The sequence below is a fragment of the Dasypus novemcinctus genome, chromosome 4 (genome assembly GCF_030445035.2).
Source record: "Dasypus novemcinctus isolate mDasNov1 chromosome 4, mDasNov1.1.hap2, whole genome shotgun sequence".
Classification (NCBI taxonomy): domain Eukaryota; kingdom Metazoa; phylum Chordata; class Mammalia; order Cingulata; family Dasypodidae; genus Dasypus; species Dasypus novemcinctus.
Window position 1 is genome coordinate 3837284 of NC_080676.1, and position 26659 is coordinate 3863942.

The following is a 26659-nucleotide window of genomic DNA, read 5'->3' on the forward strand; positions in this document are numbered from 1 at the left end:
AGGAGGTGCACTCCTTATGCATGAGGCTCCCCTACACGGGGACACCCCTGCGTGGCAGGGCACTCCTTGGGCGCATCAGCACTGTGCATGGGCCAGCTCCACACGGGTCAGGAGGCCCGGGGTTTGAACCGCGGACCTCCCATGTGGTAGACGGATGCCCTAACCACTGGGTCAAGTCCGCTTCCCAGTAGCATCAGATTTGATATAAGAATTTGGGTGCTTACAAAGCCCTTGGAAGTGATGGAGGTCTGAAGGTCAGGCTGGACCACTGAACACTCTCAGGTGAACCACTGACTCTGGGATCAGCAGCCAGACGACGCTGCTGGTGAGGGTCACCGCTCCCTCTGGTCCTGAGTGCTGTGACATAGGAAACACCTGGAGGTCGCTGCAGCCCATTGAGCATGGCTGGCTAGCCCTGTGGGTTACCCACCCCCAAGCCAGAGGAGCTGCACAGAGCTCCGCTTCTCTCCCCAGTTCCTTGTCTGGTAGGGGTGTCTCCCATTGGTGGACTCGAATCCAGAACCCTACCTGCTAGCATTGTGGGAAATGTAGTTCCATGCTTCTAGCTCCTGCAGACCTGAGGAGAGCATGGAAGGTGGCGGCGGGTGGTGGCTGGTTTTCTAATAGGCAGTCCAGTGGGGCAGAGGATCTGACCGCTTTAATATCCAGAAGCCGAGGTCCTGGATGTAGCGGTAGCCCCAGGGCCAACATCAGAAGGAAGGTCCGGCAGAGCACTGCGGGTTTGCTGTGGGCAGAGTTGGGGGTTGCACGGCCCCTGAGGGCAGGGTGGGGAAGGAGAGAAGGAGACTGCCTCCGGGTGAGGCAGAGGGGGCGGCAGCAGGAGTGGGAAGATCGCGGCAGAAGGCCCAGGCTGGGAGGCTTTAAACGCAGGCTGTCAGGGAGTGGAGGGGGCTCAGGCGAGTGGGCGCCTGCCACCCGCAGCACGGGTCCTGCTCGGTTCCCGGTGCCTCCTCTAAAGAAGTCCAGCACACAACAAACAGACACAGCGAATGCAGACAACGAGGGGGTGGGGAGGAAGGAAGGAATGCAGGCTCTCCCCATCGAGGGCGACTAGTAGAGCACATATGACTCCGAGAGTGACAGGAAATCCTGTGGACCCCTAAAACAGGGTGTGGGTCCAGAGAAGTGCCCAGAGCAGCCACGCTTTGATTGGAAGGACTGCAGGATCGCCAGGGACAGACGTGAGCCTGTAAGGGAAGCTGTAAGGGAAGCGTCGTCATTAATCCAACAAGTACCTGAAGCAGCCACTTGGGTTGGCAGGACATTGGGCGCAGAGAGGTCCACAGGTGGCCGGTCCAGCCTGTGCTTTCGGAAGGACACGGAGTAGTGGGAGAGACCAAATGCAGGGAGGAGGATGGTGGCGATAAGGAGGAGAGGAGCCCCTTCTTCTGTGGGCTTATTATACAGTAGTGGGTTATTTAACCGCCGCGAGCTGAATGACGTAGGTGGATGGGGATTCTGAGGCTCTGAGGGGCTCGTGCCAGGTCTGTGGTCACCACCTCAGCTGGCAAGAGGTGGAGCCAGGACCTGTCCCTGGGCCCCGCGATGCCGTCTCCTGCGCGCCCCAAGCTAACCGTCAGACAGAGCTGGAACACGCGAGATGGAGCGCAAAGGCTGGGACCATGCTCGGCGACGTTCTGGAAGGAGACATCCGTGACGCCGGGGAGGTGAAGGAAACTTCCAGGGACAAGATGGAATGTGAGCGAAGCCTTAGGGCATCGGGCACGTTTCGGGTTTCGAGATGGGAGAGAACGGCCCAGAGAGAGGGGTCAGTGGAAGCGCGACTCGGAAGGTCGTGATGCTCATAGAGGGGGAAAGGAAAGGAAGGCTGAGCTCTTAGAAGCTGGTCTTGCCAGTGTGCACTCTTGGCTCATTTAGCACAAGGAGGTGAGCGCAGCATAGGGACTGCAGGCAGAGGTACTCAGAGGGCTGGGAAGAGGTGGCGGAGGAGGCAGGCAGGGGACAGATGGTCTCCCCAGGGAGGGGAGTTCCATGGTTGAGGTGCGGAGAAGTCGGGAGCTGGCACAGAGCAGGGAGTGCGGGGCCCTGACACCTGGGTGGGAGCGTCTCGGGCAGCCGGGCATGGTGGGCAGCGGGGGCAGGAGAGCCACGTCACCCAGGCCCGTTCACGGGTGCCAGTGCCCGTCTGCACGCAGCTCCCGCAGAGCTGGGGAGGGGTGGCTGTGGGGGCGGGCAGGCCCGACGACCCCCAGGGATGTAAACAGCCAAGCCAGGGCCCGGGGCCGCGCGATCAAGGCCAGGGAGCCCCAGGAAGGCGCCGTCAGCCTGCGCTATGCGAAGGTCTCTCAGGCAGGTGCGCAGGGGAGGCGGCGGCCCAGGGGAAGCAGGACGCTGCTGACACGACGGGGGCCTGAACCAAGGCAGGGTCAGAAACGGGGAGACTCGGCAGCAGCGTCGAATGTAGGGGTGACGGGATTGGGTGCCATCTGGACGTGGGGGGAGGGAGCACCAGCTTTGGGGACGTTTGTCTGTGGGGTTGTCCACAACAAGATGTCCTGTAGACAGAGGCTGAAAATAGGGACGAGGGGATGGAACCGTTAGGCCCAGGCTCAGCTCCCAGCAGCTATGAGGCTGAGAGTAAGTGGGGTGTGTGGTAAACTCTGATCACGAGGAGCACCTCTCAAGCTTTGGAGGGGCAGGTGGGGGGAGGCAGGGCTCCCACCTGCTGATCCCGTGTGTCTCCAAGTGGAGCTTTGGGCGGTGTAGTAGTAGGCAGGAGTCAGCACTGCATGTGCCAAGTTCATAAAGTCTACGCTTTAAAGCACTAACACTAATAGAGACCAAATGTGTCTACCCTGAGTTCGTCCCTCTTGTTCCATCAGCTGGCACCCCGGAAGTCCAGAGCAGTCCTCGGGGCCCCGGTTTTCGTGGGGCTCCAGTCCCATCCTGGAGCCCCCTTACCCCCATGAGCAGGTGATGGTGGCAGCTCAGGGCGCCCAGGCAGGAGCGTGGTTGTGGCGACAGAGCGGTGAAAGGGCGATCAGGCAGTGGTATGCTCTCTGCGGGAATCGGGCCTTTCTCTCCCTTTTCAGGAATAGATTTCTTTCTTAGCTCAGTGGTATGCCAGGAAAATGAATCAAAAGCACAGGAAAGAGAGACCAAAGTGTCTTTAATTTGAATAGCTTTTTCCCATGTGAAAACAGCTACAGCTCACTGCAAAACAGTTCCCTGCATTGCGGTTGGTGTGACCACCAGTAGCCCTGCAGCCTCACGGGCAACTCTCTCCAGGAGGCCTGACTCCAGATGAGCTGAGGCCTCATCTCTCCTTCGACGTGCTGGGTGAGCACAGCCTTGAATTTCTGGGTGCCCGGGTCCCCCCACCGTGCAGCCCGGAAGGCCCAGGGCTCAGGGGTAGCTTAGCCTCCCAGAGCTGGCAGAGGCCCCAGCGACGAGGCTGCCCCTTGCTCGCCTCTGTGCCATCAGGCCCTTGCTTAGCAGAGGTGTGCTGAGGGGCGGAACGGCGGAATGCATGCCCGGGGGAGAGCGAACGTGTGCTGCGGGGCAGGCGGATCTCCGCCTCCAGTGTCTCTGCTCATTTCCCCCAGGAGGCAGGTGCGGCTCGGGGAGAGTGACCCCGTTAGCTTCAGAGCCAGCCTGAGGGGCAGCTCCCCACTGCTGGGCCTCTGTGGTCCATCGGGCCTATCTCCAATCCCTTCTACTGAAAAACGTCGTAGAGGAGAAAAGAGAATGTGCACTTGCAGGTACTTCTGCTGTTTGGAATCAGAGGGGCTTGAAGATGCCCAAGTATGGTTTATCATGACAGTGAGCGGCCCAGGTAAACAGGCTTGGAGCTGCAGCCAACCTTAGAATCAAGTCTCTCAGTGACCGATACAGGCCGTTGTCTATTTTTTTTTTTTAATATTTTTTTCTTCCTTATTTTCTTTTAAATGTTACATTCAAAAAATGAGGTCCCCATATACCCCCTACCCCACCCACCCCACCCCTCCCACATCAACAGCATCTTCCATCATTGCAGCACACCCACTGCACCTGGCGAATGCATTCTGGAGCACCACTGCAGCACATGGACAGTGGTCCACACTGTAGTCACACTCTCCCCCAGCCCACCCAGTGGGCCACGACAGGACACACAACGTCCAGCATCCGTCCCTGCAGCACCACCCAGGACAACTCCAAATCCTGAAAATGCCCCCACACCACATCTCTTCTTCCCTCTCCCAACCATCAGCAGCCACCGTGGCCACCCTCTCCACATCACTACTACAGTTTCTTCCCTTGCTACTCACAATAGTTCCCCAGCAGAACACCAGTAAGTCCACTCTAATCCATACTCTAGTCCTCCATCCTGTGGACCCTGGGATGGTTATGTCCAGTCCCCTGTATATCAAGAGGGGGCTTAGATTCCACATGGATGATGGAGGCAATTCTCCCGCTTGCAGCTGTAGGCACTCTTGGTTCCCTGGTGTGGTGGCTGACCCTCTTCACCTCCCTGTTAGCTGGCCAGGGTAAGTCCAAGAAACCAGAGGGTAGGAGCTGCAAGTCTTCTGAGGCCCAGGACCTGGCAATCACATTAACAGTTCAGAGATTCAGGTCTCCTGAGCATATACCAACCCAATTGCCAACCACAGGTCCAGTAAAAGTAACAGAAGAGGCATGCGTGGAAAGGTTACATCTGAGTCCAACTCCATCACACTCAGGAACACAAACTCCAAAGTTGGCAGGCCGTTGTCTATTGTGTTATTACTTACAAGATTGTGGGGGACAAAGCATAAATGATGATGTAAACTGTAGTCCATGGCTGGGCACAGCGCCTCCCTATGTGTTCATCAATTGTAACAAGTGTCCCACACTAGTGAAGGACGTCATTACAGTGGGGGAGGGGCATATGGGAATCCCCTAGATTTTTTACATAGTATTTATGTAATCTAAAGCTTCTTTAAGAGTAAAAAAATAATGATTAAAAAAATGAACTTAAAAAAAATCAAGTCTGTGTGTGTTTACCAATAAACAGCAAAGAGCAGGGGGCTCCTTTTACCTCCCCTATTCCCATTTCACAGGTTAGTCCACTGAGGCTCACAGGACTTGCCCGACACCTCAGCTGCTCAGGGCTTAGGAATGGGTTCTGGGCCCCAGCTCTTTGGAGTTAAAGCTCTGGGTGGATTTCGCGGCCCCACGGGGCCTCCTGTGACATTCTGAGCCCACCAGCTCTCTCCGCAGCGAGCCGCGTCCGCGCAGCCACGAGCTGGCTTGCTCCATGGCTCGGCCGTGTCCTCCCAGGACGAGCCTGCCAACAGCCCGAGAATGTCCCAAGGGGAGCCGGGGTGCCTGCCCAAGCTCATGTCCTGGCCTCAGGACCCCCGAGCCACACCGCGTCAGCTGGTCCATGGTGGCATTTGGCTGCTGGCTTCGAAGAGGCCCTGAGCCCCTTAGAGCCCCGCAGCTGTGGAGGCCGGGCAAGCGCGGCCCAGGCGGGTGCTTCGGCCCCTCCACGCTGGAATCGCCCCCGGTGCCGGATTTAGGGTCTGCGGTGGTAAAGCGCGAGAGGTGCAGGGAATCCATGGTTTGTTTTTTTTTTTTTGTAAGATTTATTTATTTTAATCCAACCCCCCCACCCCCCGCCTGGGTTGTCTATTCTCTGTGTCCATTTGCTGTGTGTTCTTCTTTGTCCCCTTCTGTTGTCAGCGGCACAGGAATCTGTGTTTCTTCTTGTTGGGTCATCTTGCTGTGTCAGCTCTCCGTGTGGGCGGTGCCATTCCCTGGGCAGGCTGCACTTTCTTTCACACTGGGCGGCTCTCCTTATGGGGTGCACTCCTTGTGTGTGGGGCTCCCCTACGCGGGGGACACCCCTGCATGGCACGGCACTCCTTGTGCGCATCAGCACTGCACATGGGCCAGCTGCACAAGGAGGCCCGGGGTTTGAACCGCAGACCTCCCATGTGGTAGACGGACGCCCTAACCACTGGGCCAGGTCCCCTTCCCCCCACCTGGGTTTTGTTGAGCCTGCTGCGTGGAGAGCATCTGCTTGTCTGGGCAGAGAGCGTCACAAAGGCCTGAAGCGGCAGCTTCGCTGTCCCGAGGCCGGGCCGCCAGCGCCTCCCGGGCTCCCAGCCGCACCCTCGCCCCCAGCCGTGCCCGGGCCACCGGGCCTTGTGACCCCTGCCTCTACCTCCCCCAGTGACCAGCATCCCCTGCCGTCCATCCATCGCCGCGTGTTATTAACACCTCCTTCTGTCTCCAATGCGTCCTTCCCCGCCGGGAGTGCTGTGGGTTGGCAATGATGGTCTTTAATCATTTCTTAAGTGACCAGCCCTGAAATCATTTCTTGGTGCCATACACACAAATTAAATCATAAATCCACACTGGGCCCTGGGAAGGGCTGAGCGCAGCCCTGATGAAGAGCCGAGAGGAGGCCTCCCCTGGAGACAGAGACCAGCGTGTTTGGAGGAAAGGCCGGGGCTTGGAGAGGAGGTCCAGGCCCCCCGCCAACCTGCTGTTTGATCTGCGCTGCCCCGGCAGGGGTCCCAGGCAACGCAGACGAGCGTGTTGGGGGCGTTCGGAGGTGGGAGCACCTCCTGTCCCCGGCCCCCTGGCAGGGCGGGGTGCCCTCTGCTGTTTCTCTCCAGGGGCTTCGGCTGGGAGAGGCGGTGGCTCCAGCAGCAGCCCGGGCAGGGCTGGGCCATCCAGGGCTGGGCCCCCACATTCAGCGGCCAGCACCGGCCGGCCCGAGGTTCTTGGATCATCTCTGAGAAGGCAGAGGAGGGGCAGCAGGGATCCCTGTACTGGAGGAACGGGCAGGCGCTCACGAAGGGGGCCCCACGTTGGGGTGTGGGCTGAGCGCCACATATCCATGGGTTTCACTTACTTCAAAACTCAGCCCCACATTCTGCCCCTTGCAAGACTGCTTCCAGCCCATTTCCAGCACACCGTACTTCTCCCCTGAAGCCAGTGTTCTGCTGTGTTAGGTTGGTGATGGGCACACAGCAAGGACACAGGCAGGCTGCCAAACATCCTGGCGTCGCGGCTTTGCACACGCCCTTCCTCTGCCTGAAATGTCTTCCTACAGTTTATCTACCTAGTAAACTCCTATTCATGCTTCAAAACCCCGATCAGCTGTCACCTTCCTCAGGGGGCCTGCCCTCTCTCCCTACTAATGTAGAGAGAGGACTGCCTCTTCTATCTCTCCTCTTATACTTCTCTTTTCACATTTGCCGTGCTGTGTTATAATTATTGTTAGCTTCTGATTCTTCCACTAGGCTTTGAGCTCCTTGAGAACAGAACTCTATAGCTTTCTCTACTCTGTGTCTTCAGTGATCAACCCAGTGCTTGAAATCCAAGGAATGATAGTGTTTCTGAAGGTATGTAGTTAAGTAGTTAAAGTCCCAGAGTGAGACAGCTACCGCATATCTTTCCTGTGTCTCCAACACACTTTGTTACCTTACATAAATCACTCAGCTCTGAGCTGAGAATCTGAGTTTCCTCCTCTGCACGACGGGAAAAATAAAACCAGTGCCTTCACTGTTCCAGAAGCCTACAAAGAAGATGGATCTGAGAGCGGGGTGGTGGAGGGCTGTGTCAAAAACCCTTTAGCGCCTTGAAAGATTCCTTTAGAAAGTCAGCGTGGTGGCCTTGCATTTATTATTATTTGATCCCCAAATGGAGAGAGTGCTTCCGGAAATACGCTTTGCTTGATGAATCAGTACATTTTCAGCCCCCACTGATGAATTTGGGAATCGAATACCTGTCATCTCAAAATAATTGACACATCTTGGTGAAGCCCTTACATTCCCCTGACCAAACTCTAGATTCTTATCGAGAGCTGGGCGGAAGACGTGGTCCATGGGAGTAATATTGTTTTATGGGCCTTTATCTTGGTTATTAACAAATGAGTGTTCCGTGCAGAAATGGTAAAGGGGGAATTCGATAATGGAATTGCGTGTGATTAGGATGATTATTAGCCCGATGATGATGAAACCCAAGCTGAAATGTGTGTGCTTTCCTTGACGTTCTCTGCTGTGCCCTGCCCTCAAGTGGCTGGACAGCAGGCTGGCTGCCTCAGTGCCTAAGAGCCCAGTGGTCCGGGCAGTAGACGTGAAAGGGGTAAGCTCCTCCAGCATGTCCAGCCTGGGAGCTCGGTAAGCAAGCATCGCTGTAAAGGCGTCCGCGTGTCCTGTAAACAGCAAACGTCTCCTTTCCTAGGAAGCCGGCCCCCTGGAGGCAGGTGTGGTTAGCCTTATGGACGCTCGCTCAGCCCCGCCCCGCTGCCTCACTGCCTCGCCCCCTCTGGAAGACGCAGGGCCGCCAGCATCTGTGCGCGCTCCCTTTCCCTCTGCCTACCAGAAGCCACCGGCAAGATGGGTCTGCCTGTCCGAGCAGGCCCCTGTAGAACACCCAGCGACCACATCCACGCATCACGCTTTCACGTCTGGTCAGGATTTCAGGCAGGCAGGGACTCAGCAGGGCTCAGCGCGAGCAGGTGACATAGACCGTATTTTTTTTTCCTCCCTTTTCAGGCAAGAAAAGTAGGACAAGATGCCCTCAGTGAGCAGAAAAGAAATGCATCTCATCCTTCCCTTAAGCCTCTTGTCTGAGCTCATGTGTACTTGAACATGTGAGTTCCCGAGCATAAGAGGACGTGCCTGTAAAAAAAGGATCATTCTCTCCCCTGACAAATAACTTGCCATAGTAAATAACCGGAAAGGGCATCCGCTTTGGTGCCAGGCAGACCCAGTTTAAATTCTGCCTGTGTCACATATGAGGTGCAAAATTTTGGGCAACTTGTTATACTTCACTGTCAGTGAAATAGGAATGATAATATTATTCTTACATAGTTTCACTGAAAAGAAAGCTATGTCTGGTTTACGTTTGTTTGTGAGAGACAGAAAGCCCAACTATGGTTCTAAAAATATAATTTTCTTTTATCTCTCATGTAAAATCAATTCCGGCTGATATGATGCTTCATGGTGTGATGTCGGAGACCCAGGTACATCCTACCTCATTGCTCTGACATCTTTAGCATGCAGTGTCTACCTCATGGTCCATGTTGGCTGCTTGGGTTCCAGCCATCGTGTTCACTTTTCAGCCAGCAGGAAGGAGGATGGGGAGGAAGAACTAGCCTTCTCTTGAAGGTCACTGCACAGAAGCTGCATATGTTACTTCTGCTTATAATCTAGATCTTACCAATTCAAGTCAAACTTGGGGTGGGAGTATCCCACAGTGATGGGACAAATGTTGACTTTGAAAATTATAAAACATTAGCAAGGCAAAGACCCATTATCTAAAATAAATACATGATGCTTTCATAATAGAATAATGTTAGCAGCTGCTTTTAATTGAGCAATTATTACATGCCAGGTGCTGTACTAAGCACTTTATATTTATCATCTCATTCAATCAACAAAACAAGTCCCAACAGGACTGTTGTTTTTCCATTTTCACCGATGAAGAAACTGAGGCTCTGAAAGATTGTATAACCTGTTCCTGTTCCCACGGCTGTAAAAGGTCAAGTCTGCAATGCTGAAGCAGTATGCCTTTTCCCAGGAGTCGTGTTCGGATAGTTTATGCTTAACATGATACACACTAATTTTTGTTGGTTCCAGGTAAATTTACTTGATTTTCAAACATTCCAACCAAGGAGACATTATGGTTCAGAGTGATACTATGCAGGGAGGCAGTTCCTGGCTGCACCACGCCTGTGGCCCTTGGGCAAGCTGCTTACGGTATTCGGGCCCTGGTCTCCTGAGGTGCATGGTGGGAACAATCGTAGCGTGTGTCTCTTAGGCACGATGTGAGTTGAAATGAAGTTACAAGCGTACAGTACCCAGCTAGGTACCTGGCCCACGAGAAATGCTTACTTAACTGTTGTCTTTGATAAAGCAATTGGTTATGAAGAGCAAAGCAACTTTATATCCAACTTTAACAGCGGGCCTGTGCTTGGCAACCCACAGAACTTTCCTCGGAAGGGTATGGTGAAAGACAAGTGGTCCTGAGTGTGAGTGAGCGGAGCTGGCCCGACAGACCGCCCTCTCCCGGGCTCTGCAGGACGTGCCATGTCCCCGTGGAGCTCGAAGGCCTGGGAAGGGCACAGCAGGCTGCAGCACTCCTCAGCAGCAGAGGGAGAGGGTGATGCTCACCTGACCAGCTGCGTCCTTGTGGTTCCTTCAGCCCTGAACTTGGGGCCACGGCCCGAACAGGGTGGTGAAAGGTACAGGCAGGGCCAGTGTCCTCCTGTTTCCTGCTTTGGCAGGGCTTGCTCTCCCGACTCCTCCTTGCAGAGCTCTGCTCAGCCCGCCCCTGTCCCCCTTCCCTGGGCCCTCCCTGGCGCCCGTGCCTTCAGCTGGACGGCTTTCCGGCTTCCCCTAAGTGCACATGGAGATCTAAGTGCTAAGTGCATCCTTAACACCTCTGATCTTTGCGGCGAGCTTCTCCCTTAATCATGTTTAACTGACAAAAGTGAAGGCAGTGGGTGATGCTAATGTTCATCCTGCAGACTGCACAGAGAGAGGACGCGGAGCACTTTGGAAATTACCTCTCAGCACCTGGGAATAAATGGTCACTCAAGAGAACACGACTCCAGAGAACAGGCCTCCCCTGCCCCTCCTGCCAGCAGCTGTCACCTCCCAGCTGCTCCGAATTACAGCACCCCCTGGACACGTGGCCTCCTGGGGCCGAGCCCTTAGACTCACTGCTCAGGAGGAAGGCTTCCTCACTGTTCCAGAACCTGGGAGCCCCGCTTCTCTGTTCAGAGGCTACTCCGGAGCCGGCGAGGTCTTGTGCAAACGCCACGGGCCAGACAAGATCCATTTGGCCAAATTTGTGTGCCTCTAGTCCTTCGGATCAACCTCATGCCTTGTCCTGCTCTCTTGGAGAGTATTAGGGGGTGGGTGGGACCATATTATTTCACTATTGATTATTACTCATGGCCATTTCACTTCTTCAGAATTGACTCAGGGGCTTCCAGAGTGCTCCATCCACTCTTGCTGCAGTTAAGAGCGGAGACCTGGTGGAACAAATCTCCCGGCTGTCATGTGGCAGAGCCAGGTTTGATTGCTGTGTGACCTTGGACAGGCCACTTCGCTCTGACAGTCTACTCTGAAGGCTCATGACCTGTGTCAGAGAGGAGGGTTCCTGTCCCTTATTTGTCAAGCCAGCTTTGGCAACTCGGCCTGAGGAATTCAGCCTCAAAGCTCTGTCATTACCAAAGGGAAAAAAAAAGAAAAGAAAACTCATTTCTTTTGCTCACCTCTCCCACTTGACGGCTGTGTAATATCATTATAGATGTCTATGTTTATGACTCTTGTGACCTGGGGAGAAGCTGGAAATTCCATTGCGCCCATTTCTACTTCTGGGTTTCTGTAAAGGTCACAGCAAAATTATTTTATCAAGTACACCACAGAAGGGGGGAAATCTTAATCTTATACATATGCAGCACTTGACCTTCTCTTGAGGCGCAGCGCCTCTTAGCTACACTTACTTCAACATAATGCAGCTCCTCCCCAGTTGCATACAGAGAATAATTAGGTGCCCTGGCGTCCCAGCCAGAGAGGAGGCTGTGTGGTGGCATGGACCTAAAAGATGAGAAAGGAGGGGAAGAGCTGAAACAGGCTGGGGGCAGGGGGCAGGGGGAGCACTGCCGAGCTGCAGCAGGTTCAGCCTGATGGTCGGGGCACATGGGCAGGTGGCGTGAACAGTGGCCCTGGGTCCTGGTCCCCTTGTTGACCGTGTACCTCTGGCTAACTCGTTGCCTTCTCTGGGCCTCATTTTCCCTGTCATAGACCCGAGATGCGCCAACTTTGATAGATGGGTAACGGCACCCGGGCACCATGTGAAGTGTTTGCGCTCTGGTCTAGGTCTAATGGGAATGAGGGCTGTGATTGACTAGCAGTGTCTGCCGTGGCTGGCATGGGGAGGTAGTAAAAGGTCTGATGGAATGAGGGCTGTGCTTGACTAGCAGTGTCTGCCATGGCCAGCATGGGGAGGTAGTAAATGTACCTGTGCTGGGTATTGGTTAACCCCATTCCAGAAGAGAACAGGTCTTTTCTCTCCCTGGTTGTCTGTGATTTGTGGACTCAGCAAAGGCATGGGGTGAGGAAGCCTGAAGAGGGAGAGACTATAACAACCTCTCCTAAGAGAGGAGTACCATCTGCCTTGTCAGAGTTTTGGAGGGGAAATGAGTTTTGGGTGATGCATCCAAACAGGTTTTTTTTTCTTCTTTTTCCTGTATTGTTCACTGAACAACAGAAAAAGCAGGTGACAGCAGTGCCTTTTCTGGATGTGGGGACTCTCAGGACCTGGCTGAGCTGCCTGTGCCCCCATCATCAGCCTGTGCCTCTGTGGCCTGGGGAAGGCTGCTCATCACTGCCCAGGCTTTAGAGATGCACCGAGAAGTCACCTTCATTTATCGTAAGAACTGGATTATAAATCGTTTTTTAAGGGAATCCATCAAGGTCTCTGTCAGGGGAAGTACTGAAAAATACTCAGAGGGTAAACATTCCGGTTGGAAAATGTGGGAAGCAGCCTGACTGCCAGCATATGTCCCGCTCACCCGCTGTCCAGGGACGCCAGATTGATGGCGGGTTTAGAACACTGGCAGCTGGGCTCTGACGCTCGGGTGGACACCGGCACCAGGAAGGGGGACAGCCCGGGATTCCCCTGCCCCTGGAGGAGCAGCAAGAGGCCTAGAGCCGGCACCCCTGGTGGCCTAATGGACCCGCTCAGGATAGAGGATGCTCAGGTGATCTGGGCCTCACCTTGCTCTCTGGTTGGACCCCAGGGACCCCATGAAGCTCCTCCAAGGTTGTGGGGAGGGAGACGGGGAAGGGCAGCTCCCTTGAAAGACTCCACCTGGCAGGGTGTTTCTGCACTCCTCCAAAGGAGAGCCCCTCCCTGCCCCCGGAGCAGGCTAATCCACCCTCTTCCCACTCTGCTCTGGCCGCTGAGACTGCACTCTGGTTACCGTGTCCCGCCTGCCACGTCCCAAGGAGGCCTTGCCCTGCCCCCGGAACCCAGCATCTTAAGAACTCCCTCCTCGCCTGGCCACCTGCTGCCCCTAGGCCCCTCGCGTTTCTGGTTCCCCACCCACCTGCCCTCACTCTCTAACAAGGGCCCTCTTCTTGCCCCCTGGGAAGAAAGTGAAACCTTGTGTCTAAGTCAGCACACAAGAGAAAGTACTCCCCAAGCGCTTGTTGGCTGCACGAGGCAATGCCCAGACAAGAAGAGAATGGGCTCACTCCTTCAAAACAGAGTGCAGGGCACCAACAGTGGCACAGAGGCAGAGTCGGCGGTACGGAGATGAAAAGGGTGCCCAGGAAGGTGGGGTGGGGGCGCCCTTTCTCAGCCACCCTGGCCCATGCTTTCTCCCTGCCTTATCGCCCTGGAAGGAGAGCTCCACTTCCTGTCTCACCCCACCCTGCTCCCGCCCGCTGAACTTCTAATATTAAACTTTTAAATTAAAAAAGCAACATAGGTTTATTGCATAAAAATGAGAACGTATGGCTCAGAAAAAGAAACCCATCCATAATCTTAACCACCATCCAGAGACGCCATTGTAATAGTATTTCAGAATTCTTCACGTCCTGATAGATAGGGAATATTTTCATTCGTCAATAAGTACAGATCTTCACCATTTTCCTTGATGGAGTCACGGTTTTCCATTTATGGACGGGCCATAATTTGTTTCTAATTTTCCCTTGTAAACAATGCTGCAGTGAACATCCTCAGAGTTAACTTCTTGAGCCATGTGTCATTGCTTCTTTAGGATTAATTCCGCAAGATCCTGGGCGCACTTCTTACCCTCATTTGCCTTTTGGGGTCCTCCATCTCCTCGTGGGCCCTGGGGGAGCTCACAGAGGAGACATCAGGCCCGGCTGGTGTCTCTGGCTGCTGTGGCTGAGCTCACTGTCTGCCCCTCAAAGTTGCAAGATCCTGGTGCCTGCCACTGCCTGTGTCTCTGCTTCCCAGTGTTATTGCCTCCTGCCTCAAGCTAGGACCCCCATGTCCAGGAAGTAGGGTATCTCTGGGGAGCAGACTGAGATATTGAGGTGCTTCTCTTAGGACAGGGTTGTGGACAGGAAGGTCCCATCAGCTGCCTCCTTGACCCTCCTCCCATGTCCTCCCATCTGCCTACTACTCCAGGCTAGACTGGGCCAAGGAATGAGGTCAGCCAAGACCCTGCTTGCTGGGCAGACTTGAGAAAGTTACAGGCTCTCTTTAGCCTCGGTTTCCTCTTTCGAAGGCTGTGTAGTCCGTCCCACTCCAGACGGTCTCCATCCTGCTTTCTCTCAGTCCCCTTGTCTTCGTCTTCCCATGGCTCCAGCTTCTCCTTCTGCCCCCACTCCTTCCCGTGCCTCATGTTGGGCTGCGTCTAAGGACCCTGCTTCACGGGGCTCTGTGCGGTGACCGGCTGCCCAGTGGGTCTGTTAGGGAGGGGGCACAGGGAATGCCAAGCCTCAGGGGAAAGTGAGACAAGATAGATGTGGAGACTGGGGTCTCGATTCAGAGGCCCCTCCCTGTCCCATTCCAAAGAAGGGGTTCTTCTGGTCCCTCTGCAGGTTCCTGGGTCTGGAGATTTGTCCACTCTCTCCTCATGGCAGAGGGTCCTCTGAACCCTACTTTCAGGCTGGAAGTCAGGGAACAGACTTGGAGATCAGACATAGCCAGCTCCAAGAGGATCTAAATCAGATTTGGTTTCTCAGTGAACTTCCCTCTCTCCCAGGGCAGCAGGAAAGCTGCCTGAGAGGTCCAGTAGGAAATTCAAGTGGATTCTTGTTGAACCAGCTCTGCACAGAAAACAGTGACTCTTAATTTCCAGATAGAGAGCACCCACACCTCTCCAGGAACCCCAAGTGTGCTATTGGAAGCTTAGGATACACCTCCTACCTTTAGGTATGCTACCAGACTGCTAGTTAATTTTCTGACTCCACCTTCTCCCAGACCATTTTTCCTATTGCAGGGTATTTAGGTGAATTGGACTTTCTCCACAGATTCACCACTCCTTTTTTCCCAGGCTCTCCCCAAGCCAGCTGGTATGCTCCTCCATGCACACACACAAAGGTGGGGGGGGGTGTCCAGAAAATTGAACCCACACTTGCCTGGTCCTTCTGCTGCACCTCCCACTGAATCCCTCCCACTCACAGAGTCAGTCTAATGCCAGAGGCTAGGGCAATCCCACAGCTCCTGGAGCACTGGATTTGTGAAAGGGAAGTCTGGAACACTGCAGACTCAAGGTATGTAGGTCTGTGGAATGCACGCTACAGTGGCTTAGGGGAAACGGACCTGGGGTCCATGCATCTGGGGATCACAGAGTCCTAGAACACCGTTGCACAAATGAGAGTTTTCAGGGAACACTGTGGCCCCAACCCTACCTTCCCTGCTCTGGGCCCTTTCCTGCTACCACCGCCAACGTCCTACTGCAATCCCACTGTTGGTACTGGATTTTTAAATGAGGATTCTAGGAAGAGGAAAATGCTTAGCCCAAGTGGATGAAATACAGATGGTGGCATTGGTAGAAAGCAGAGGCAGAAGCCATATGGTGGGCCACTGACTTCCACTGCCAGCACTGATAGATAATCAGTGCATATTTGTTGAATGAATGAACAATCCCTAGTCAATCACCAAGTACTCCATGTCTATGTCACTCTTGAGTCCATCTGCTTCTCTCCACTCCCACCTCCCTATTCTGTTGTCACTCTTTTGGGCTACTGCATCTGCCTCTAACTCTCTCCATTCCTCCAATAGAGTCTCTTCCCAGCAGGTAGTGTGCATTTTCAGAAATAAAAGTCTGATCGTATTTCTTCCCAAGTTTTTGCCCATTAGTGGCTTCCTTGGACCTTAGGTTAAAGCTCAGGAGCTTCACAACTTAAACCCAAGTTACTTCTCTAGACACGACACTTCCTTCCAGGATTCACTCCCACTGCACCGGGCCATATAAACACTGATCTCAGCTTCTTGATTGAGTCACATTCTTTCTCCAGGGCCTATGCACATACTGTACCCTCCACCTGGGGAATTTGCTGTCTCCCCTCACTAACCCACCTTGGCGTTGTCTATCTGTATGACTCTTATTAATTCTTTCTGTTTTAACTTAGATGTCACTTTCCCTGAGAAAGACCAGGCTGGGTGAGGGTCCCTACCGTGGCTGCCTTATACCCACTGATCCTCAGCCAAAGGGAAGCTGATGCAAAGTACCAGAAATCTGTTGGCTTCTATAAAGTGTGTTTATTTGGGGTAGAAGCTTATAGTTACCGGGCCCTAAAGAGTCCAACTCAAAGTTACTTCCTCACCAAATGTCTGTTGCCACGTGTTGAAGCAAGATGGCGGCCGATGCCTGAGAGAGTTCAGCCTTCCTCTTCCTCTTACGTCTCCTTGGGCCCAGCTTCTTCCAATCTCAGCTGTAGGCTGGAGGGCTCGTTTCTTTCTGGGCTCAGCTGCTCTGTTCTCTTCACAAGGTCAGGCTCATCTCTCTTCCCAGGGCTGCAGGGTCAAAGTTCATTCCTCTTCCGTGTCGGTGGTGCTCTCTCTCCTCCTCTTTGTGTATCTTATTCAGTGTCCTCCTTGAGTGACTGTCCATTTATATAACCCACAAAGGGGGTGGGACTCAAACTGAGTCACCCTAATGATGTGGTGGAATCAAAGTTGTAATCTTGATTTAATAAAGTTGAAGTGAAACCTCTGAAATTAAAACAATCAAAAGAGTATCACCCCCAGAGGAACAGACGAATTTACAAACATAATCAGTATCTCTTTTTGGAATTCATAAGTCATATCAAACTGCCACACCACCTGTTGGAATTGCCGGTTTGAAACCTGTCTCCCCGCACTGGGATGTCGGCTCCAGGAGGGCAGGGACCTTTGTGCTTCATCCCTTGATGTAGCTCAGTGCTGTCACACGTCCAGGCGTATAGAAGGTGATCAGTAAATATTTTCGAGTGAGTGACTGAAGAAAGCATTCAACCTGACTCCTTGCAGAAGAACTTCTTGGAAAAAACAAAAAAACACAAAAACCCCAGCTCTTTATTGAGGACATGTTGCATCCCAGGAAATTCACTACATTATCACTGATCTTCACAGTAACTGCAAGAAGGTTTCCTTAGCCCCTTTTACAGATGAGGGGCCTGAAGTTTAGGGGATTAAGTAACTTAAGTGACAGTTTTCTGAGAACCCATGATAACAATGCTGCCACTGTGCCAGGTGGCTTGAAGCAGTGGTTTAAGCTTGAGCTCTCCAGGGATCACCTGATGGGCTTGTTAAAACCTGGACTGTTGGGCCACCCCTAGAGTGTCTAATTCAGTAGGTGTGGGGAGGAGCCCAGGAATCAGCATTGCTAACAATTCTCAGGTGACGCTGAGGCTGCTGCGACCTCTGGTCTAGATCTCTAGAAAGCACACAGCCAGACCGATCTTGAGCCAGGGTTTCAGAGTGCAGCCCTGGACTGCCCTCCTGATGGGCTCTGATCCCCACCCGGCCTCCACAGCTGAGCCTGGCCTTGGCCCTGATGTCCAGGGCTGTTCTCTGGGGTCATTGCCATAGCAACCTGGAGTCCTGAGGGCTTGTCCTTCCTGCTTCAGCCATGGCCCCTCTATTTGTCATCCTTCAGTCCCGACCAGTGGCTTCTCCATTCCAACAAAGCCAGCACCCGTCTTGCCCCAGCTCTTTGACACCTTCCGTGCTGATGCCTTCAAAGCCTGCTGCCGCTGCCGTGCTGCTGCTGTCTGAGCAGCTTAAGAGTGCCGTCAGTTAGTCTTGTCTATGCCATGGTACCGGCTGCTCCCATCATTGCAGTGAGTGTCACCACCAGTGATACATATATATGACTCGGCTAAGAGTCCCCACTGCACAGGCCATTACAGATGGTACCACACCTGGGGAGGAAGGAACTGGAGACCCATTCCACTCCACGAGTCCTGGTTGCCACCTCCTGCAACCAGGAAGAGTCCCGGCCCACCTCCTGCCATGGCCCCCTAAATGCCCTGAATTCTTGGCAAACTCTATGACTATCCAGAGTTCCTCTCAGGCAAGCCAGGGGGTCTGCTCCTCTGAGTCTTTCCTTTTGCAAGCCATTTCTGCATAGACTTCTGCCCATTCTTCAATGCCCTGTGTGTGGGTCACCTCCACTGGGCAGCTTTCTCAGCCTCCCTCTACTCCCCCTCCCCCTTCTGAAGACCTCTGAGACAGGGCAACTTCACCTCTGATGTAGAACTTTTATCACTGAAGAGGCTACCCTTACCTGCTGTGCTCAGCCCCTTGGTGTCAGAGATTGTCATCCATGCATTTGTGTCCTCTGCAAAATGGCAAAAATGCAGTGACTGAGATTTTGATGACTAAAGTCAATATGTATACAATGCAGAACACTGGGAAAGTATAGCAAAGCACACAATCATAACCATAAGCAGTTTTCATTTTGTGAGTGTTACAGAATTTAAAAAGCAGGTTCTAAGACTGTAGATAGAGTATGAGCTTTATTATATATAATGTATACATTATGCATACACATTTTCCATGAGATAATTTTAATGACTGTGTAGTATTCCATTATATGGATGTTTCATAATTTATTTAGTCAATATCCTATTGTTAGACTTTTTCCTTTCCTTCTTTCCTTCCTCCCTCCCTCCTTCCCTTCCTTCCATATTATAAATGACACTGTGATGAACATCCTTGAAGATAAACATTTTTCTACACCTGTTCTTTTCCTTAAGAATGAGTCTTTAGAAGTGGACTTGTTGAATCAAAAGCTGTGAACATTTTGCAGCTCTTAAAACACATCATCCAATAACCGACCCTCCAGGAAAGCTGTAAGAGCTGACAATTTGTATGGCATTCCCACCACCTCACCCCCTCTGATATTAAGGCTATATTATATTATCTTGTTATTGTTCTCTTTATAACAACTTTTGGGTCCTCTCACTACCAGCCTTCAGTGAACACTCCATTCAATTCACTATAGAATGCCTATGAATATGTGTAAGGCTTGTGCTAAGCGCTGGGGCGAGGCAAATGCAGAGATGCTAGGTCTCCGCCAGCCGGCAGAGAGCTTGCAAACTAGTCCAGTAGTTGGATGGGTGGATGACGTGGGTGGAAGAGTGCATGCCTGGGAACTGCTTCTCTGCCTTTCTCAACATATTGCCATGAATGGAAGGGCAAGTGGGAGCTTCTGGAAAGTCCTAGGTCCCAGTGCGATGCCCCAAGGCTGTTCAGGGAGACTCGTTTCTGGGAAGAGCAAGGTCTGCCAGTAAGAGGGGCGCCTCCGCCCCACCTCCTGCCACTCAAGCCTGGAGTGCCACCGTCAGGAATCCATGGCGTCAGCCACAGGAGTGACGCAAAATCCTGGCTCAACGTGGGGCTGCAAGACCTGTGGGGAGACGGAAGAGCTGCGCAGAGCTGTGTGCAGGACCCCCAGGAGTCCTTGCTCCCCTCCTCCCTCCCCACCCACGCCGCAGTTCTTAGCAGCTGCGGAGAGCAGCTCTTCTGCCTCTCTTCCAGGGTGGGAGCGAAGTGTGGAGAGAAGAGGGTGATTTTCAGAGCGACGAGCTCAGGGTTATGAACCTCCTTCTTCGTGGTCAGAAGCCTGCGCCTGGCCCCTCAGGCTAATGATAACCCCTGAGGCAGGCAGACCTCCCCAGCCAGCCGCCGGGCTGCACCTGCCTTGAGAAAAAGGCCCTGGGTTCCTAAGGAGGGGATGAATATTCATTGGCATGAACCTTTGCAAACTCATTTGGGGGAAAAAAATTAGATCAGGAGAAGTAATCAGATTATTAAAAAGAAAGAGCAAGGACAGAAGGCGGAGGTGGAGGGAAGAACGGCATTTAAAATGCAAGGAGAGATTTCCTTCCTGCAGAGTAGCTCTGACCCCCTGGACCGTGCGCTGGGATAGTTAAGCTCTCCCACATTTCTGCTGCATAAAAATGTTGTTTTGGAGGCCTCGGTCGAGGGGGGGGAGGAGCAGAGGCAATATGTGCCCTCCACGTACCAAAATTATAAAATAATGTTTTGAGGTATTCGTTTTATCTTCCTTCCGATATCGGGAAAAATTGTGAGCGCCAAAGAGGCTCTGGTGAGTGCTGAGTGACAGGTTAAAGGGTTCCAATAAAGATTAGATGGTCCACTATCTCCTGAGGAAATTGCATAAAAGTGGTTATTCCCTCTTGCTTCTTTTAATTTCCTCTTCCTGGCTGCTTGGAAATGCTTCATAACCTGATGCTGCAGATGGGGACGGGAGGTGCTTTCCATTATCTCAATCACTGCACTGTTTATGAGACACTTAATCTGTTTCTTTATAAAGTAATAGTACTGTAGGTGATGGATTTAGTGTCACTGGGAGTCTGCGCGGGCACCGGGGGGGGACAGGGGGGGGACAGGGCGTTCTGGGAGCTTTGTAAGCACCAGGTAATTTGTTACAGCCCTGGGGCTCTGAGGAGGAGTTGGGTGGGCGTTTCAAGGTCACCTTCTGGATATCAGCTGGAGGTGACGCAAGCAGTCCCTTGTTGCTTGGAGGGGGGAGGGAAACGAGCGAGCGTTTTGCCTGGAGAATAGACCGCTTCCCCTCCGGCGAGGTGGGGGTAGGGGTGAGGTGGGCGCGAAGCTTCCCGAAACTCAGAGGATGGGTGGATGGATGTCCAGGAGACTGGCTCTTCCGTTGGAACTGGGATCCTTGCCCCCAAGGGAGGGAACCGCCTTTTCTTCGGGAAACCAGCTCCCCTGGGTCGCGCTGCTGTCACAAACCCACGGCCGTCCCACTTACAGGGGCCCGCTGACGAGGGTCCCCGGGGACAGCGCGGAGAGGAGCACGCCTGCTGTCCCCCGCGCCTCTCCCAGCACAGGTGAACCATCCTGGGCCGGGCTCGCTCCGGCCTACTTTCCCTTCCTCCTCCTCTGTTCTCCCACCTCCTCCCTTCTTGCCTCGCCTCCCCACACAGTCACCCCCACCTCTTCTGACTCCCCCCTCCGAGTTCCCCCAAAGTGGTGTTTCCTCTGAGGCCGAGCTCCTCCCGGAGCCCCCTGTTCTGACTGATGGCAAGCGCTCCCCTCTGCTCCCGGAGCCCCTGTGCACCCGGAGCCTAGCTCGGAGGGCGCTGTCCTGGGCTCCGTGGCAGGTGCTCAGCTGTCTGCCTGTTCCCACAGCCTGCCGCCAGGCTGATCTGCTCTCCACTCTTCCACACTCAGGCTCAGTGAGGAGCTCTTGACTTTGGCGAGAGTGCTGACCTTGGTGCTGTAGCAAGAGAAGGGCAACCCCAGGGTTTTGACGTGATGTCAAAGCCACAAACTGTCTTAGCCACCTCCAGGTGGCTTGACAGTGCCTGCTTGGGGCTTAATTGTTTTTGACATTGTAGAGCCTTTAGGCGGGAGACTGCAGTCTCGGGTTTGCCGGACGCCCCCCTCCCCTTTCTCTACGTGTTACTCCCAGCTGTTTTACATACTCAGGTAGCCCACCTGGTCCCGAAGCCACTCGCATTTGCTTCCTTTGGCCTAAATATTCTTTGTCAGAATCTCCCCAGAAGCATCATTCATCACCTCTAATGAAAGCTGCTTTTTTTCTCAAGGGACGGCACTAGAGTAAATAAATAACAGCTCCCTTATTTGTTTTTCTATGCTAAATTTCCAGCAAAATAAGAATATTGACTCCTACCATTTCTTATTACTGCAGTGATGTCTGGTGCAAGAGGAGTTTAAAAAGGCTTTGTGGACTAGCCTGACACTTTAGCCATTATTTAAAGCATTAATTTTAATAAGAAAAAATAGCATCAGGACGGTTACAAGTTACTAACTAAACGTTCACAAGTGAACTTAGGATGCTGCTGCTTTACAAACCAGGGAATGCCTAGACAAAGATTTCATTAAAATATTAACTTCAGAAATAGGAATATCGAGGCAATCCATCCATTTCATAATTATGGGTAAAATATATTTTATGGCTATAATGATTCACAAAAAGAAACATACATACAGAATCTACATACAGAATCAATCTATGCAGAAACACATTCTTCCATGTTGGTTCCAGGATTTATTTGCCAGCTTTGGGAAACTAGAAATATTCTGACTCTGAGTTCCAAACTTATATTCTGACTCTGAGTTCCAAAAGATTCTGCAAAGAAAATTTGTTTGAGCAAAGGGAGTGGGTGAGTCAGGGTGGAGAGGAATTAGCATGTATTTAGCACATTTTAATGCCAGGTATATTTTCATATTTAAGTTTATTAACAGTCCAATGAGAGCTGCAGTGAGGCTTGTGTTTCTTTTCTGTAGATCCTTTATGCACACAAGCAAATCGAGTTTCTGAGGGATTACGTCATTTGCCAGTGGTCTCCCAGCTGGGAACCAGCAGCGCCAGGAACGGCCGACCACTGCCCTGTGCCCACCTCTCTGGGCAGGCTAGGGTCAGCCTCTGTTCCAGGACCTCTCTCCCCAGACTTTAGGAGCTCTTCTCCCCAAAGTCCCACTTGGACCCACTCCCCTACATCTCCTCTTCTTGAAGCTACCTTGGAATCTGGAGACCTGGGCTCTCAGAGCTGCCTTCTTCCATCAGAAATCTTGAAGGAAAGCAATTTCCAAATCCCTCTGCCATTTGTGGATATCAAGATGATTGTTTATGCTGTTAACTTATTAAATGTAAAGTGAAGAGGCTTTTAAGTGCTGGAAGGAAGTGAAAACACCTTGTTATTCTTAGAGTGATACATTAAGAAAATTACAGTGTGACCAAATATGAAGACCTGAGAAGTTACCATTTCCCCTCCCCTGTTGTCCAGGAAAAAAAATATTTCCTTTTGTGTTTGGGCAGCACAGGCCCGGGATTTTTCTGTGTTCATCAGCTCCAGAGCTTAATGGGGCCCAGGGATTCGGGGTGATTTACAATGGAGAGGGCCACATGCTTCTCACAAGTGACAGGAAGAACAGTGGAAGGAGAAAACGAGCAGGGGAGAAAGAGACAGGGTGAATATATACCTCAGCAAGCCCTTTTCTAGCAGGCTTTCAGTGTGCCTTGCAGTGTTTCCTCCTTGGCGTTTTATTTGTGGAGTCTGTAGTAAAGATTGAAATCCTTTTTTTTTCTTTCCACGGAGAAGTTTCTTCTGAATGTGCTGAGATGGATTAACAAGTAGTCCATTTTTATGGGAGTTACAATGGAAATCTTCAAGGACCTTATTAGACCGTCTACCCATTTATCCCAGTGTGTTCCATGGAAGCAGGGCTTCTTGATTAGATACGTTGAGAAAACATAGCATTCTGTATTCCTTTTCTTTCTTTTTTTTTTTTTTTGGAAGTTCTGAGAAATTCTGCGATCAAGAGTAGGATTAATTTTTGAAACCATATTTTCAAACTATAGTTGGCAATTGAACCCTTTTGTAAGTAACAGGTGTTAACAAGCCGAAGAACCTGGGCTCCAGGGAACACACTTGGGGTATGCTGATCCAGAACCTTCCATTCCACTGTCTCCCGTTCTGGATGGGCTCCCACCCTAGCGCGCACTCAGAGTAACTAAAATCCTACTTTAAACGAGCAATGGAGTTAGAAAACTTTCACAGCATAGGAAACAGTTCCTCCTCTTGTCTTGACCCAAAAGCCACGGATTTTTTTCAAATTGTTCATATGTATATCATCAATATCTTCTTTTTTTTAAGATTCTTTTTTTTTTTTTAAATTTATTTCCTCCCCCTTGTGGCTTGCTTGCCATCTGCTCTCTGTGTCCATTCGCTGCACGTTCTTCTGTGTCTGCTTGTCTCCTTGTGACATCCAGCTGTGTCAGCTCTCTGCGGGTGTGGGCCATCAGCTCTCCGCGGGCGAGGGCCAGCCTGCCTTCACCAGGAGGCCCTGGGACGTGAACCCAGGGCTCCCACAGACGGGAGCCCAATCAACTGAGCCACAGCTGCCTCCCCATCACTATCTTTTCTCCCACTGCTTGAGCCTGGGCAACTTTTTAACCTCTGTTTGTCCCAATTTCCTCATTAGCAAAATGGAGCTATTAATAGCTACCCCATAGAGTCATGCATGTAAAATGCTTAACAAGATATGTTAATAGATGGTGGCTGCTGCTACGTTAAAAAAATATTCTCCACTTTCCAGGAAGGAACAATATATTTGGGAAGAAACAATTGTAATGATATTTCCATTACAGCAACAATCACACCGTATTATAATTTTTCGACTGTATTTGTTCACCAGCTCCTCGAGGGCAGGTTCTGTTCTCTAAATTCCCTGGGTGAGGTTCTCAGGAGGAAGACAGGAAATGTTTGCTGAATGAATTGGTGAGGTGTGTGATAAAGCCTAACCAGACGGCCAGGAAGTAAGTTTTACGCCGTCTCGGAGGAGGAGGAGTCATTCAGGGGTGTCAGGGGGTGAGGTATGGGGAAGAACTTCAGGGAAGGCAGGCAGGAATGGTCTTTTGAGAGATTAGTGAGTTGGAAACAGATGTCTGGAGTTGGGGTTCTCTGTCAATGGACTACGGTGAGAGCCCGAGGGATATCCTGGAGTCAGACTCTGCACAGCTGGGATCTTCACAAAGAGGGGAGGAGATGCCCCACCTCTGAGGGCCCTGGAAGTGGGCCTGGGGCTTCCAGGCATTCCCAGCCTCCCCCTCCCTGCGAGTGATGGATGGCACAAGTGCATGGCATATTCCCCGGTGTGTTGCCTGCAATGCCATCCTTTTCTTCCCCCATCCCCAAGCATATCAAAATGCAATTAAGGGAGAATGATGCTGTTAAGGCAGTAACCTTGAAATCACTTTAATTTCATCTTAAAGAATCACTCATGAATTTCAGCCCCTACCATCATTTATAACAAATGCTTGTTAACACAGCTCACAGCGGCCCTCACGCACATTGCAGTATGGCATATAAGAACTATGGGATGGGTCCATTATCCACTGGGATCCCATTCCATCCACGGACACGGGTGGGATTCCTTCAGTGAGTGGCTCAGGGTGAGGCCCTGGCTGTTAACCAGATGAAAGGGGGAGGGAGTAACCATTTATAGAGCACTTACGTTCCAGGCGCTGAGCTACACATTAGATTCATTATCTCAATTAAATCTTTTGACACACCTGAAAGGGAAGAATCATCATTCACATTGCTTGGGTGAGAAAGGGCACTGGTACCAGGAAGGTATATTTCACTAAGGATGTTTGAAGAATTAGAAGTGTTAAAATAGGGGGTTTCCTCATGCTGGAATGTTCACTTACGGTAAGGGGGCATCTTGATGTCCTTTTAAGGGGGTTGGAGTTTTTCATTTTCCTGTTGCGGGGAAGGGCCTCTGGCTGCCTTTCTTCCATTAATTCTCAGATGTTCTCTTTGTGTTCCAGCCTGCCCTGCAGGAACGTTCAAGGCCAGCCAGGAAGCCGAGGGCTGTGCCCACTGTCCCTCCAACAGCCGCTCCCCCTCGGAGGCATCTCCCATCTGCACCTGCCGGACCGGCTATTACCGAGCGGAATTTGACCCCCCAGAAGTGGCATGCACCAGTAAGTGCTGAGGCTCTGGGCTGGGGTGCTTGGTTCTAGGTAGTGCAAGTGGTGGGGTAGGGAAGAGAGGGCCTCCCCTGTAGACTAGTGCAAAGCAGAAACGCTGGCCATGGTGCTGAAATGGACAGCTCCAGCACTAGGGAGCAGGACCTTCTCTGCTCAGCACATAGGGTCAAGATTATATTCTTTCTGACCCCACAACCTCCTTCCAGATGAGGGAACCTTTCTCCTACCCAAAAAGGCAATTTTTGCCCATTAGGGGGTGAAAATACGAACCTGGAGAGTTCTCTTTCAGTGCAAAATTAAAATTCACTAGGCTATTGTAACAAGTCATGGGAGCTTTTCCAGTCTTGTCTTCCAAGAAGGTTTTCCTAGTCCCTTCATCTGAGAATCTCTAACTCTGTAAAACCAGGCTTCCCTTAGAGTGCTCATCATCTTATTAATTGTCCAGTTATTCTGTGCTTGGCCATATTTGTACCAGATCGGGTGGGAGGGAGGGTCCTTCTTGTGCCAGGACCATACATACCTTCATCTCCTTCTGTTCCTTTGAGTACCCTGCATGATATAGCACCTGTTACCCTGCCAAATTACAAGACCAGAGGCCTGGCCACAGGGTGCATCTCTGAGGCAGAAAATCTAGGGATTGGGGATAATCCTTCAGCTACAACCTCCCTATAGTTTTCCACTGTAGAGGGAAGGGCAATCATTCTGCCCAAAGTGGGAGTGCCCTGTTTCCACTCTCTGGGTAGGGACAGAGGCTGGTGGTGGAAAGGCTTCCATCCATGTCTGCTCCACCATAATCATGGAGAAGCAGGTAGCACTAACCTCTCTGCAAAGCACTTCAGACCATTTCCTCCTGCTCCTCTAAGTGTTGCAGCAGTGAAACAACAGTGTCCTCTCTCTTCTAAATCCCCATTGTATTTTGAGGTTGATGCACCCAAGTTAGCCTCTAATTGGGCTAGCACTTTCTTCTGGGTTGGATGCTGCTACCGGGCTATCTGTGAGCAGGGACCCTCCCTTACACCTCCTTGAGCCAAGTCCCTTCCACCATCACCCCCTACCCCCAGCACAGAAGGGTTCAGGATGAGAGTTTCATACACACTTGCAGTTTGATGGACAGAACAAAGAACTGGAGAAGAATTTCCTAATTCTGGCCTTGAAGTGAATATAGCCTTTGCTGGGTAAAGAGGAGGAATGAAAGTTTCTCCTAGATGAAGG

The 26659-nt window shown here is 51.9% G+C and overlaps 1 protein-coding gene across 1 annotated transcript in view; it reads left to right on the forward strand.

Moving 5' to 3' along the window:
• The window catches only part of EPHB1 (EPH receptor B1), a 458872-nt gene that overhangs the window by 276893 nt on the left and 155320 nt on the right, over nt 1–26659 (forward strand). Inside the window, exon 4 of the mRNA XM_058294989.2 lies at nt 25286–25441. Coding sequence (XP_058150972.1) covers nt 25286–25441 — 156 coding nt within the window. The remainder of the gene's footprint in view (nt 1–25285; nt 25442–26659) is intronic.